Source organism: Silurus aristotelis, assembly GCF_946808225.1.
Source record: "Silurus aristotelis genome assembly, chromosome: 12".
NCBI classification, from domain to species: Eukaryota; Metazoa; Chordata; class Actinopteri; order Siluriformes; family Siluridae; genus Silurus; species Silurus aristotelis.
In genome coordinates this window covers 27,581,768-27,597,745 of record NC_139585.1, presented here as the reverse complement: position 1 = coordinate 27,597,745, position 15,978 = coordinate 27,581,768, and the positions used below count along the sequence as shown (strand labels likewise).

At 39.3% G+C, this 15,978-nt stretch overlaps 1 protein-coding gene across 1 annotated transcript; it reads left to right on the top strand.

The window, feature by feature from the left end:
- The first annotated feature begins 187 nt into the window (after positions 1 to 187).
- Positions 188 to 10,444, top strand: nt5m (5',3'-nucleotidase, mitochondrial). The gene is made up of 5 exons (XM_083557205.1): positions 188 to 1,502; positions 3,426 to 3,526; positions 5,940 to 6,000; positions 6,092 to 6,206; positions 8,179 to 10,444. Exons 1-5 carry the CDS (start codon positions 1,233 to 1,235, stop codon positions 8,316 to 8,318), a joined length of 687 nt encoding a protein of 228 aa, XP_083413331.1. The 5' UTR covers positions 188 to 1,232; the 3' UTR covers positions 8,319 to 10,444.
- The last annotated feature ends 5,534 nt before the right edge of the window (positions 10,445 to 15,978 follow it).

Here is a 15,978-nt window from a genome sequence, read left to right as displayed (position 1 = left end):
CCTTTGAGTTTCTATACAAACAGAGGAGAAATGTATTTGGTCGCAGTTACACTTACAAGGACATTTACAAAATGGACTTAAAAAAAGCTGGACATAGTGAGGAAAAATCAACCCAAAAAGTTGTTCTAAGCTTAAAAACAGTTGGTAAAAACTGTTCTAAAACAGTTGTTAAGCTTTTTATGAACCATTTCTACTTTTGTGTTTTATTTCCTGTAAAATTTGCACAAAAACACACAATTTACCTTCATTAAAAATCCCCAGGAAAAACCTGGGGGTCGTTAAATAAGAATAATATTCTGCTAGAGATGATGTATGCAGGAGGTGAAGCTGTGTCTGCAGTGGAAGAAGACTGGTTAAATTGTGTTCATTGGGATTTTATTCATTCTCACTGTATGAGATTACTGTTTCTGATGCATCGCTCTGTTCTTCTGCACTTCTGTATAATATTGATGGTTTCTGTAGATGTGGTGTCATAATGATGGAATTAAGAGGTGGATTGTCTCAAGTAGGACATCACTGAAGACCTCGGTGTGAAAGGCACTGATAGATATGTATTGTTGTGGGAAAATGAAATGAAAAAGATAAAAAGTTATAAAGTAGAATGTGAGTTACAGGTGATTGAGGTGCAGCTCTGCCCAGGCCTGAGGGCCACGTGTGTCCCTGTCCAACATGGCGGACGCGTTGACGTGCTGCGCTGCTGCGGAAACGCGACATCTCTCCGGGTTCCTGAATTATTTTTGGCGTTTAAACAACCAGGAAAGCGCAGAGTCAAGAGAAGAGAGTAGTGTGTTAAAGAGAGACTGTGAGAGTGCTGGAGGTGATCACACCGGCAGGATGCTGATATACTGATTATCCGCTTTAAGAGGGGAGAGGGGGAGAGGGGGAGAGGAGTGCTGTAAACAGGTCTCGAGCCCAGCGGGGACACAGAGACACAAACACAGAGAGACACAGAGACCCGAGTCAGCATCTCTTCTCCATTCATATCTTCTCTGCACTTTTCTGGAGCAGCAGGAATGTGGCGGTGTGCAGCGCAGTGAAAGAGCGGAACAAAAGGCCGGTTGAGCGGTGGAAAGCTCCAGGCCGGGACTCAATACCCGGAGATCACACCGAGCTTTAACACAACAACAATCCAATGCAAACGAGCCGGTGATCAAAAACAACACGGGAGCAGGTCCACAGAGAACATCTCCATACATCTCCGGGCTGACAGGAGGCACTCAGTGGGACACATCATGGCGTTACAGCTGCACCGGACCGCGCGCTTCCTGCCGCTACTGCAGCACCGGGGCTCTGCTCTCTCTCCCCGCAGGAGCTGTGCGGACATGAGCCCCGGCTCCAGGCTGCGCGTCCTGCTGGACATGGACGGCGTTATCGCTGATTTTGAGGGTGGATTCCTGAAGAAGTACAGACAGAGATTCCCGAATGATCCGTACATCAGTCTGGAGGAGCGAAGAGGCTTTTGGGTGTCGACTCAGTACGGAGAGCTGAGAGGAGACCTGTGTGTAAGTGTGTGGGTGTGTGTGTGGATGGATGGATGGATGGATGGATGGATAAATACATACACAGACAGACAGACACATATATACGAGTGCACCCCTCACATTTCAGCAAGCATTTTAGCAGTAAAATAATAATAATAATAATAATAATAAATTAAATGCACATTGTGCAACGGCACAGAAGTTATACACAGTGTATATACAGATGATATGCTTATATGAAGATTATGTAGGATCAACTACAGCCTGAAACACACACAACACCTCACTGTTTCTGATTGGATCACTGAATCTGGTGCTGATGTGTCAGGATTTTCTTTAGATCCTCAGACCTTAAGAGCCGTGTCACATGGTTACACTGCAGCTGAGAGCATGTTCACTTCAAGCTCTCTGAACCCCCCTGAAATATCCTAATAGATCTAATGATTTTTATTTCCCAGCAGCAGCACTGGAATGGGATTCATAAAACATCATATCTTTATTTTGCCACATTATCTGTGTAAAGCTGCTTTGAGACAATGTTCATTGTTAAAATTGCTATACAAATAAAAATGAATTGAATTGAATTGAAATAATTTTGATTATTTTCTGCTAAACAACCCAGAATATGTTTTTACATTGTCCAAAGTAGCTCCATTTAGTTTTAATGAAAGCTTGGCGAACCCATGATACCAGATCCATGAGGTAGTCATCTGCCATGCTTTTTGAGGAATCTTGAAGGTGTTCCTTGTGGGCTGCTTTTCTTTCAATCTCAAACCATCTCAATTGGATTTAGAGGATTGTGGAGGTCAGGCCATCTGATGCAGCACTCCATCACTCACCTTCTTGAACAAATTGCTCTTATATAACCTAGAGGTGTGTTGGGGTCATTGTCCTGTTAGAAAACAAAGTGTGTGAAGCCAGGTGGGATGGGATGTCGCTGCAAAACGCTGTGGTATACATAATGGTTAATTCTAGTGGTTAAGATGCAGCGCTCTCACCGCTGCGACCCGGGTTCGATTCCCGGTCAGGGAACCATCCCCAGCCACTCTCAGTGCCGGTCCCAAGCCCTGGATAAATTGGGGAGGGTTGCGTTAGGAAGGGCATCCAGCGTAAAACATATGCCAAAATCAAACGTGCGGAGGATCCGCTGTGGCGACCCCTAACGGGAGAAGCCGAAAGAAACTTTATACATAATGGTTAATTGTGCCTTGTCCAAGTCACAAACAGTGTCAACAGCAAAGCTGGTCAACTTTCACACCATCACACCTTCTGCTCACAGTGTGAAAAACACATTTAGGAACCATCTGTTCATCCTCTGTACATCTAACAAAGACACAGTGGTTAAAATCTTTCATTTGGACTCATCAGAGCAAAGGACAGTTTTCCACTGGTCTAATCATTTACTTGGGCTCTAATATGAGGTATTGATGGAATAATCGTTTGAATACTCGATTACACTGAATAATTGATAGCTGCAGGTCTTTTATTATTGGAGGTCACCAGCATGACACTAAAACAGGAGGAAGTAAAGGCTACTTTTCACTGAAGTACATGTCCGAGCCCAAACTTCTTTACTTTAACTTAAGGGAAAAAGTTTAATCAAAACTTTCACCAGAGTCTTTTATAACATGAGCATCTGCACTTCTACTTGAGTGAAGGATGTGTGTACTTCTGTCGTCTCTGCATTAACAGTGTTTACAGATCTTAATGTAACAGAGTTGAAATTAGTTTTATACTTATCTTTTTTTGCATCTTTGTATTTGTGTAAAATATTGAGGTGTAATGACCTTTAAGTCAGTCTGCAAAGCTTCTTTCCATTTCAGTGAAAACAGTATCACAATAAATGATGTCATGTTTTTATAATAAACCTTAGAACATGTGTTGCAATAGATCACTTTAACTTTACGTGTGTAATCACGACACTCTACTTGTTTTTGTTCGCAGGATAAAGCCATCAGCATTTGGGAGTCCAAGAATTTTTTCATAGAGCTCGAACCCATACCAGGAAGTGTGGAGGCTGTGAAGGAGATGGTCAAGATGAAGAAGTAGGCAGAAAGTACACTCTTATAATTAGCAGAGGTTAAACTCAAAACATGTAGCTGAGAACCCCATGAACTGTTCTCCTGCTATAGAGCTCTGAACTTTACCCTATTGAACAGGTTTCCTATCTACACCACTACCTGACTTTACTTACACTCTCATGGCTGAATGAATCTCACACAAATCTCCATAAGCACACTGCAAAATCTGGTGGATCATCTTTCCGTAGTGAAGGTTATTATTAGCACAAATGGGGACCAAATATGGGCTTGGACCTCTTATGGTCACATGTCAAATATTACATTATAATAACAGCTTATATATATATATAGTTGAGCATTATTTTTTTAGATGTTTGATCATAGCCAGTGGAATCACACGATCAGGTTTTATATTATTTAATATGGCAGTGTTACTATTTTCCTACATATACAGTGAGGAAAATAAGTATTTGAACACCCTGCTATTTTGCAAGTTCTCCCACTTAGAAATCATGGAGGGGTCTGAAATTGTCATCGTAGGTGCATGTCCACTGTGAGAGACATAATCTAAAAAAAAAAAATCTATTTTTAAACTATTTATTTGTATGATACAGCTGCAAATAAGTATTTGAACACCTGAGAAAGTCAATGTTAATATTTGGTACAGTAGCCTTTGTTTGCAATTACAGAGGTCAAACGTTTCCTGTAGTTTTTCACCAGGTTTGCACACACTGCAGGAGGGATTTTGGCCCACTCCTCCACACAGATCTTCTCTAGATCAGTCAGGTTTCTGGCCTGTCGCTGAGAAACACGGAGTTTGAGATCCCTCCAAAGATTCTCTATTGGGTTTAGGTCTGGAGACTGGCTAGACCATGCCAGAACCTTGATATGCTTCTTACAGAGCCACTCCTTGGTTATCCTGGCTGTGTGCTTCGGGTCATTGTCATGTTGGAAGACCCAGCCTCAACCCATCTTCAATGCTCTAACTGAGGGAAGGAGGTTGTTCCCCAAAATCTCGCAATACATGGCCCCGGTCATCCTCTCCTTAATACAGTGCAGTCGCCCTGTCCCATGTGCAGAAAAACACCCCCAAAGCATGATACTACCACCCCCATGCTTCACAGTAGGGATGGTGTTTTTGGGATGGTACTCATCATTCTTCTTCCTCCAAACACGTTTAGTGGAATTATGACCCAAAAGTTCTATTTTGGTCTCATCTGACCACATGACTCCTCTGGATCATCCAAATGGTCATTGGCAAACTTAAGACGTGCCTGGACATGTGCTGGTTTAAGCAGGTTGAATCTTCCGTGCCATGCATGATTTCAAACCATGACGTCTTAGTGTATTACCAACAGTAACCTTGGAAATGGTGGTCCCAGCTCTTTTCAGGTCATTGACCAGCTCCTCCCGTGTAGTTCTGGGCTGATTTCTCACCTTCCTTTGGATCATTGAGACCCCACGAGGTGAGATCTTGCATGGAGCCCCAGTCCGAGGGCGATTGACAGTCATGTTTAGCTTCTTCCATTTTCTAATGATTGCTCCAACAGTGGACCTTTTTTCACCAAGCTGCTTGGCAATTTCCCTGTAGCCCTTTCCAGCCTTGTGGAGGTGTACAATTTTGTCTCTAGTGTCTTTGGACAGCTCTTTGGTCTTGGCCATGTTAGTAGTTGGATTCTTACTGATTGTATGGGGTGGACAGGCGTCTTTATGCAGCTAACGACCTCAAACAGGTGCATCTAATTTAGGATAATAAATGTAGTGGAGGTGGACATTTTTAAGGCAGACTAACAGGTCTTTAAGGGTCAGAATTCTAGCTGATAGACAGGTGTTCAAATACTTATTTGCAGCTGTATCATACAAATAAATAGTTTAAAAATCATATATTGTGATTTCTGGAATTTTTTTTTTGGTTATGTCTCTCACAGTGGACATGCACCTACGATGACAATTTCAGACCCCTCCATGATTTCTAAGTGGGAGAACTTGCAAAATAGCAGGGTGTTCAAATACTTATTTTCCTCAATGTACCTACAGCTAAACACATACCTACAGCCAAACACATACCTACAGCCGTACACACACCTACAGCTGTAGACAATACCTACAGCTGTATACAAACCTACAGCCGTACACATACCTACAGCCGTACACCCACCTATAGCCAAACACATACCTACAGCCGTACACACACCTACAGCCAAACACATACCTACAGCTGTACACACACCTACAGCCAAACACATACCTACAGCCGTACAAACACCTATAGCCATACACATACCTACAGCCATACACACATCTGCAGCCGTACACACACCTACAGCCGTACACACACCTACAGCCGTACCATTACAAGGTTAATATAATAGTTCTATTATTTGAGCAGATCTGACTCTATTTGCACTCTCATCTGTAATCTGCTCTTTTTAACCAGTACAGATGTCTTCATTTGCACCAGTCCTATTAAACACTACGCTCACTGTCCATATGAAAAAGTAAGTCAGTGTTTCTCCTGAGCTGTTAAAGACAAAATCCTAAAATCTTTTGGTTGTTTATTTACTTAATAATGCACGTGTGTGCTTTTAGTACGCGTGGGTCGAGCGGCACCTGGGCCCCGATTTCCTGGAGAGAGTCATTTTGACCAGAGACAAGACGATCGTGAGCGGAGACATCCTCATTGATGACAAGCCGGACATCCTCGGTAGGACTCGGATTGAGTTTTATTTAACACACAGAACTTTATCATTTTTTCAACACTTGCTGCCAAAAAACCTCTAAATCATGGTACCTGTAAGCTGTGGTGAATTTCCTCTGAATTTTTTAAATAAAAAATCAAGTTTAATTCTCTAATCAACATGGACATGGATAAATATTGCTTTATGCAAATGTATGATTATTATGAGTGAAAACAAACTCATTTATTATCATTTATTCTTGTTAACGGTTTAAAGTAATTGTGGTGTTTTAAACGACAAATCATCAGGACACTTAACAAAACTTTTGCTATGTTTCCACACGGACGGTTTTAATTGCCGGATGTGCGCATCATGGCAGATTTTAGTGCTGTACAACAAATGTTTAGTGATTACAAATTATTATTATAGTTTATTAATTTTTTTATTAAATAATATAAAATACTGGTCAAACAGAAATGCACGCTGAGTTATTAAATAAAATTCGTGCCTTTAAAATGTATTTGCGTTATTGCGTTTATTTTGGCAGCATTTCTCAAAAAGGGTACATTCTGATAGAGTTGATCTAATAAAACAAATCAACAGACTGCAGTTTGTGACCTATTTTTGTATTTTGCTTTTTTTTTTGCCTTATTTTTGTGCAACATATTGGAAGTAGGTTAATATCATGAACCTACACAATAGATGGGCTCCAGGGGGTTGTTTTGAAACCCCTGAATGCTTTTACTACACTTTCTGCTAGAGAGCCGAGTTTATTGCTCTATATTGCCCTCTAGTGGAACAACATAGACTATTTGTACTGGTGTGATAAAAATACATACATACATACATACATACATACATACAAATACAATATATATTTTAAAAGCTCGGTAAATATAATAATGTAGTAAGGTGCAGTATAGTATTATTGGTTTTTATATGAAATAATGCAGGTTCACACTCATGTATTTTTAGTGTGTATGGAGGCAGATCAGAGATGATTATTGATGAGGTCAGTTGTGAATGGAAAGAAGTTGTTTTTGTGGCAGGAGGTTTTGGTCCTGATAAACCGTAGCCTCCTGACAGAGGGGAGTGACTCAAAAAGTGTGTGTCCAGGGTGAGAAGTGTCAGCCACAATCTGCCCTCACACAAACTGCCCTCCTCAAGGTTCTGGAAGTGTAGAGATCCTGTATTGGTGGCAGATTGCAGGTATTCACTTTCTCAGCAAAGTGGATGATGATATTTCCCAGGAAGCGGAAGGAGTCGACAGTGTCGACAGCACTGGGAGGGCGGGATTGGGTTCTTCATGAAGTCCATCTTTAGACTCATTTTCTTCAGAGTTGATCCCATTGAGGGTGGGGTCACCTGCAAACTTGAGAAGTTTTACAGACTGGTGCCTGGAGGTGCAGCTGTTGGTATACAGGGAGCAGAGTAGAGGAGAAAGAAGGGATCCAGTACTGATGGTCCGGGAGTCTTAGCATTTTTACATGATTTATGGAAAAACTATATCAATTCTATTACTCACGATTATTTCCATCTAAATTGGATGGTGGCCATGAACACTTTTGTAGTTATGAGATGTCAGATCCTGCCGCCTCCCGTGTGAAAGACGTGTGCATGTGCAGCACGTATTTAGTATACGATGGCTACAGAGCAGATACATATACATCAGGGTAGAATTCTGTACTGTTTTAGATGCTCACCAAGTAATTCATGGTTTATACTTTATATCTGCTCATGCAGCTTGTGTACCTGCTCTGATTGTGCTCCTGTATAAGACCAGCTAACAGGAGGAACTGGGATTGAAATGCAAAAACTCCACAACATTTCCCACGATTTCTAAAACAAATTCATTCTTAACAAAATCCTACACAATTAGTTTGTGTACACAAAATACGAAGGTATATTTTGTATTTTTTTCGGAATAACCATGATGTGTGGAACACTTCTCCTGTCTAGATGTTATCAGCTTTAGAATAAGACGCTATTTTGTTGCAGGTGTGGAACCCAATCCATCCTGGGAACATGTTCTTTTCACTGCCTGCCACAACAAGCACCTGCCTCCCAGCACCACCCAGAGGCGCCTCCTCTCCTGGGACGATGAATGGAGGGGCATCCTGGAGGGCAGTCGCTCGTAAGAGCGTGGTGTTCATCAACCTCGATCAACCTCAGTGGACCAGCACTCAGAAGATAATCAGCTGTGTAAGATATCACTGCACTGTAACACCGTTATTCTCAGTTTGGTCCTAATTTAAAGCACCGCATGACGAGATGCCACGTTTACACGTAAGGGAGACAAGTCGGTTCATGAAAATCATCTCAGAACGCTATATGAACTTGTGTCATAACTCATCTAGATACGGAACGCAATCAAGGGGAGATGAAGATGCAGATTCACAATGCAGATTTCATTTATCATTTCAAACGCACACGATTGCTGCCTGTAACAGTTCTTATACTAAAATCAATAATTATTGTTGTTTTTTTTACTTTGGAGATTTGATAGACGGCCAGTTGAAACTGCCTCAGTGCTGTGTTTTAGTTTGATGTTTTGCATGTGAACGAAGGAGAACCACAGCAACATTCGTTCACTCCAACCTTTTAGTGCACAAACATACTTTTATGCCACTGCCACATTTGTAAATTACTTTTATTTACTTTTTTTCTTTTTCTAAACATATAGAGATTTATACACTATATAACAGATGTGTAACAGTTTGCAGTCATGCTGTTTCGAACCGTTCTTTTTTTATTTTATTTTTATTATAATTATTTGTGCCTAAAACGTCACAAGTCATGCTGAAGATGCACACTGTTTATTATTAACCTTTTAATACGCACATGCATTTGAGCCGAAATGTGAAACTGTGTGTGTCTGTGTGTGTGTGTGAGAGAGAGAACACTGATGTAGTATCAGTACACAGGCAGCACACAGGGTTACATGTGTCCGGGTGAAAAATAATCATGACACCTTCTCAGAATGACGTAAAATAATGACTATTTCTCCTTATATGCACAAATGAACTTGGACTCGCCTACAAATGCCTTCACAATTACTACCAAATATTATATAACTAACACTATAAGAGTAGTATTTACATGCATTCGAATGTCACATCAGCTATAAGTTTTGTATCGCAGTGCTACGCATTTGTTTCGTTTAAAATTTGGATGTAAAGTTATTTAGCTCGCAGATGCATGTGAGATGAAGCATCATTCAAAAAAAAACTGAAAACACTTCCCTTTTGGTTTGACCCCACTTTTTTAAAACCACTGCCACTGTGTGTAAGGGGCGGGGCCAAGTGTGAAGGGGCGGAGCTTATTCTAGACTATTGCATTAATATGAACTGAGGAATATCTTCTTCTTCATCTCCTTCATCTCCTGTCTTTCACTCAATGCCACTGTCTCTAAACCATACAACATCGCAGGTCTCACCACAGTCCTATAAACTTTTCCTCTCACTCTCACAGACACTCTTCTATCACAAACTGAGAAATATAAAACTGCATTTTTATGGCAACATGGTGAATTTTACATTTCTTCATATCACTTTCGTTACGCTTTTATTTAAAAGAAAGACAAAACAACGAACTATCCGTTTACGCCTTGAACATGTACATGATTTGGTCTCATGAAATGGAGCAAAATAGATACCACTAGGTTTCAGTAGCAGATCCTTGGCTTGTTGCAGCTTGGAGTGCGTAATCACGGACAATTTATTTCCCGAAGGCAGCTTGAGAAATTTTTTTATATACCTTTAACTTGTCCTCTCTTTAAAAACAGAATCAGTAACAGAAACGATGTTTAACTACCACTGAACATTTATTTTCTGCTGTAAACCAGTTCCGCACACCAACACAAAACAGTGTGAACGCTCCAAAGCTTTTTTTTTACAGCCATGAACTCCTCAGTAAAGGCTAAGCATCAAACAGTCACACTCAAATACACTCAATTACACTCAATTACACTCAAATACACTCAAATACACTCAATTACATTCAATTACACTCAATTACACTCAATTACACTCAAATACACTCAAATACACTCAAATACACTCAATTACATTCAATTACACTTAATTACACACAGTTACACACAGTTACACTCAAATACACTCAATTACACACAGTTACACTCAATTACACACAGGTACACTCAATTACACACAACTACACTCAATTACACACGGTTACACACAGTTACACTCAATAACACTCAATTACACACAGTTACACTCAACTACACTCAATTACACTCAATTACACCAGTTACACACAGTTCCACTTAATTAAACTCAATTACACATAGTTACACTCAATTACACACGGTTACACACAGTTACACACAGTTACACTCAATTACACACAGTTACACTCAATTACACTCGAATACACTCAATTACACTCAAATACACTCAATTACACACAGTTACACTCAATTACACTCAATTACACTTAGTTACACTCAATTACACACAACTACACTCAATTACACTCAATTACACACGGTTACACATAGTTCCACTCAATTACACTCAAATACACTCAAATACACTCAAATACACTCAATTACATTTAATTACATTCAATTACACTTAATTACACACGGTTACACACAGTTACACTCAAATACACTCAATTACACACAGTTACAATCAATTACACACAGTTACACTCAATTTCACACAGGTACACTCAATTACACACAACTACACTCAAATACACACGGTTACACACAGTTACACTCAAATACACTCAATTACACACAGTTACAATCAATTACACTCAAATACACTCAAATACACGCAATTACACTCAATTACACTCAATTACACTTAGTTACACTCAATTACACACAACTACACTCAATTACACACGGTTACACACAGTTCCACTCAATTACACTCAAATACACTCAAATACACTCAATTACACACAGTTACATTCGATTACACTCAATTACACACGGTTACACACAGTTCCACTCAATTACACTCAAATACACTCAAATACACTCAATTACACTCAACTACACTCAATTACACACAGTTACATTCAATTACACTTAATTACACACGGTTACACACAGTTACAGTCAACTACACTCAATTACACTCAATTACACCAGTTACACACAGTTCCACTTAATTAAACTCAATTACACATAGTTACACTCAATTACACACGGTTACACACAGTTACACTCAATTACACACAGTTACACTCAGTTACACACAGCTACACACAGTTCCACTCAATTCCACTCAATTACACACAGTTACACTCAGTTACACTCAATTACACTCAATTACACACAGTTACACACAGTTACACACAGTTACACTCAATTACACTCAATTACACACAGTTACACTCAATTACACACAGTTACACTCAATTACACACAGTTACACTCAATTACACACAGTTACACTCAATTACACACAATTGCCACAACACAACTCAAATAAATGTTATATATAACCGAATTGGAGAAAAACCTGTACATCTGTAACAGCTGTAAAACCCACAGCTGCATGATGGACACTGTAATTGTCGTGAGTTTAAATTTTTTCATCACTGGTGCTGCTTGATCTTTTCTCCAACAGTACACTGGTCCTTAACGTTCCAAAATGTGTTTATTTGGTTAAACGTTGACATTATAATTGGAGGTTTACATTATATCAATAATAGATCAATAATAATGAGCAGAAATGCTGGATTTAATTAATACTTTTGAAATCTTCAGCCACATGGCCAACAATCTGGAGTTGTATTGTTTATCGTACACAGTAAATCCAGACCAGTGGGTCAATTTAACATTTATTTTCCTTATTTATTTAGTTCTTTTATGTTCTAACTTGATCCAAGGAGATGTTTAAAATCAGGACTGGGATATGGAGTGTTGACTGGTGATAACGTATTTGTTTACTGTGCAGAACCAATAATGAGCTGTTTATTTAGAGCTGCTGTGTAAGAGGGTCTACTGTTCTCTTTACATCGCATTGATGATTATGATGATGATGATGATGATGATGATGTGGCTGTGATGTAAATAGGACACAAGCTGTCATATTGTTTGACAGCCATAATGATCATCAGTCTGGGAGCGAGCCAAGTGTGTGTGACTCACCTCATTAATAAATGTACTTGGTGCTCTACATCAATCTTGTGTATCTTTATGGAGTGAAGGAGGATCAAAACCACTCACTCATGGTTTTAATAAAGAATGCTTTGATTTACGTGCCATTGGCGTGTCTCCTTATTCATTCTGACTCATTCAGCTGTTTTAATTCTTCTAGAACGTGTATGATAACGTGGGAGAGGCTGACGTGCACGTTGTCTGGATTTCTAGTTAGAGTTTGGTGTTGGTCATCACATACAGAGGAACTGTACAAGTACAGTGCTACACAAAGGTGTACAGTTTTAGTTTAGGACAATACTTTAACACACAGGATGCTCCCAACCCCCAGAGGAACACGCGTTCCATTTTATCATCTGCCAAATACAGATAGTAAACAATTACAGACTAATGCTGAGTATCAGCCAGTAATCAGCCAATCCGCCATCATAAACATGGCCCACTGAGGGAATAGCATTCAGATAATAAAGACAGTGACCTGCTGTGTGTGTGCGCGTGTGTGTGTGTGTGTGTGTGTGTGTGTGTGTGTAGGTTAGTGTATCAGGACTGTTCTGTTGATAAACAGTCTTGTCAGGGGAGATTTAACACACACTGTGTAGGGAAAAACATGAGCTACAGTTCTGTGCAAAAGATTTAGGCAGTTGTAAAAAGATGCTGTAAAATTAGAGTTTTTTTTAAATAAGTGTTCATTTATTTTGATCAATCAACAAGATGGGAAGTAAATAAAAAGAAGAGAAAACCAAATCAAAGCAATATTTGATCTGACCACCATTTGACTTACACTCGCATAAAACACAGTAAGAACAGAAGCAGATGTGTAGGAGCTTTAAACTGTGTGGGGAACCAAGGAACCTTACTATGGCTACTATGGTGAGGTTGTGAAAGACAGTTTCATGTCACAGGTCATACACCATGACAAGACTGAGCACAACAAGACACAAGGTAGTTCTACTGCATCAGCAAAGTCTCTCCCAGGCAAAGATTTCAGTGCAGACTGGGTTTCAGGATTTATGCAACTTTGAGGAATCACAAAGAAATGGGCGATGTTGAGGACCATAGATGCAGTGGTCACCCTGAGAAACTTAATGTAACGGACGAAAGACACGTCATGCTTATTTCCCTTCAGCATCAGATGTCCAGCAGTGCCAAAAGCAAAGAACTGACGGAAACCAGTGGAACTCAGAAACTGCAGAAAGGTGCAGAAAAACTGGAAAAAAATAGTTTGTTGGCCAAAGGGTTGGAGAGCAGTACAATAATGAGTGTCTGCAGGCAACAGTGAAGCATTTCTGCACATGGAGTTGGTTGTTTGATCAGGATTGATGGTGTCCCCAATGCTGAGAAATACAGTACCATCAGTTTGGCTGCAAATTTATTCTGAGCAGGACAACGACCCCAAACATACAACCAATTTTAACTTTGAACAGGAACTTTCTTTAGCTAAGAGAAAAACAAGGAATTCTGGAAGTAACAGTTTTACCCCCACAGAAAAATTAATCTCTGCCCCATCATCAAGTCTGTCTGGGTTTACATGAAGAGACAGAAGCATTCACAGCAGCCTGCATCCACAGAAGGTCTGTGGTTTGTTCCCCAAAATGTTTGGTACAACTTACCTGCCGAATTCCTTCAAAAACAGTACCTAGACGTGCAAGTGTACCTGGAAGACATGATGCTGTTTTGTAGGTGTTCACACTGAATACTGATTTGATTTGAATTTCTCTTCTGTTCTGTTTTTTAACTTTACAGCATTTTTTTCACAAGTGTCTGAAACTGCACAGTTCTGTATATTATCTAAACTAACACCTTATAGGGGCAACTAATAAAGTAGGTGTGTGTAATAGGGTGTAAATAAAGGTACAAAATAATATTGTTGTGCTGTTACTTGTGTAGCAGCAGCAAACAGTCACACTGTGTATGGAGCAACAGATGGACTGCAGCCAGTACATAATGTCCTGTACAGGAGGCGTAACTTAATACAATTCCTAATATATTAAATACTGCACAATAGGGACAGTAAAATTCCCTGATTCACATCTGTGCATCGACATAAAAGTTAACGATGTGATGCATCAAATTGATAAAAATGTGTATCAGATACAAGTTTTTATCGCGATGCATCTTTTTTTACATTATAGCATCGGTAAAAAACAGTTTATTCATATATAATTATTTGTAGATGCACTGTACTTTTATTATTTCAAAAGTGACCAATAATTTGTGTCCAATATTTTCTATGTAGATTGTTTTTTTATTGCTAAACTGTTTCTCTCAGTTCTCTGAATACGACGCATCGCAACACTACGGAGTCCGAGGCGTGTCCTGAGAGTCCTATAGAATACAGATTAACATGGCAGAGGTAGAGCTGTAACTTTCTGGAGACACAACAGGAAAAGAACGTCTGGATTTATTTAATCTTTTTCTTTTCTTTTTTTTCATTATAAAGGCGTGTTTGTGAAAGGGGCCATGCGTTAGAAAGTCAGAAGGTATGTAAGTAAATGTATGATTTGCTGTTTGTCTGAACCAAAGAATTAAATGTAAACTTGCATCGTCATATTTCATTGAATCACATTGTGTTGAATGGAAGTGAAATCGGATCAAGCTGCATCGTAACAGGCATGAATCGTATCGCATCTCATCGTTAGCTGCTTCATATGTTTCTTTAATGTATCTTATCAAAAAGCTGAAGTTTCATCAAACTGCATTAATAAATGAAAATATATTTATAACTACTGTTTATCATCCAGAGTGATGTAATGCAAGAAGAAGAAATGCAGTTAGTATTTCTCACCAATTATGTTACACTACAAATGATAAACATTTGATTAATGTGAATGTGTGACTCGATAATGAGGTGCAGATGGTCTGAGTAATATTTCTAAACATACACCACAGACTTGTGGGATCTTCTCCCATCAGTGTGTTTAATGTTGGTGCCGGCCTATAGGGGGCGCTGTGTCTCTGTTCTAAATATGAAGAACATTTAGAAATGCCATCTTTGTGGAACTCATTGCATTATTATACATTGCATTATTAAACAATCAAGGTCAAGTTTAAAACATTTTATAGTTTATCTTCTTGCTCAAGTCCTAATCTTATTTCTTCTCGATTTTAAAAATCTACTAAAATCTGAAATTTCAATAAACTTCACAATTTTTATCTCAAGAAAAATCCTAAAAACCAGGAGCACTGCTATTATGGTTCATGCTCTTGTTACTTCGTGCATGAACTATTGCAATGCTCTTTTTAATGGTCTTCCCCATAAACTCCTACACAGTCGGTGCAGTTGGTGCAGAACTCAGCTGAACGAACATAGAACTCCTACGATGGATCACAAATCTTCTGTTCTTTAACAGCTGCACTGACTTCCTTTTAAGTGTAATTAATTAAAAATCCTGCTTTTTGCTTATTAGACATTAAATAACCTGCCTCTTTCTTATCTATCTGACTTATCTGACTTACCTTGGCGGTCATCCACGGCTTCTGGTTGGAGCCTTTAGTGATAGTCTTGGAGATGGTCACGTCAGCATTAAAGTGACCATCTCCAAGACCAGGGGTGGGCAAACTTTTTGACTTACGGGCCACAATGGGTTCTAAAATTTGACAGAGGGGCCGGGTCATACATATACATATATATATACATATATATATATATATAT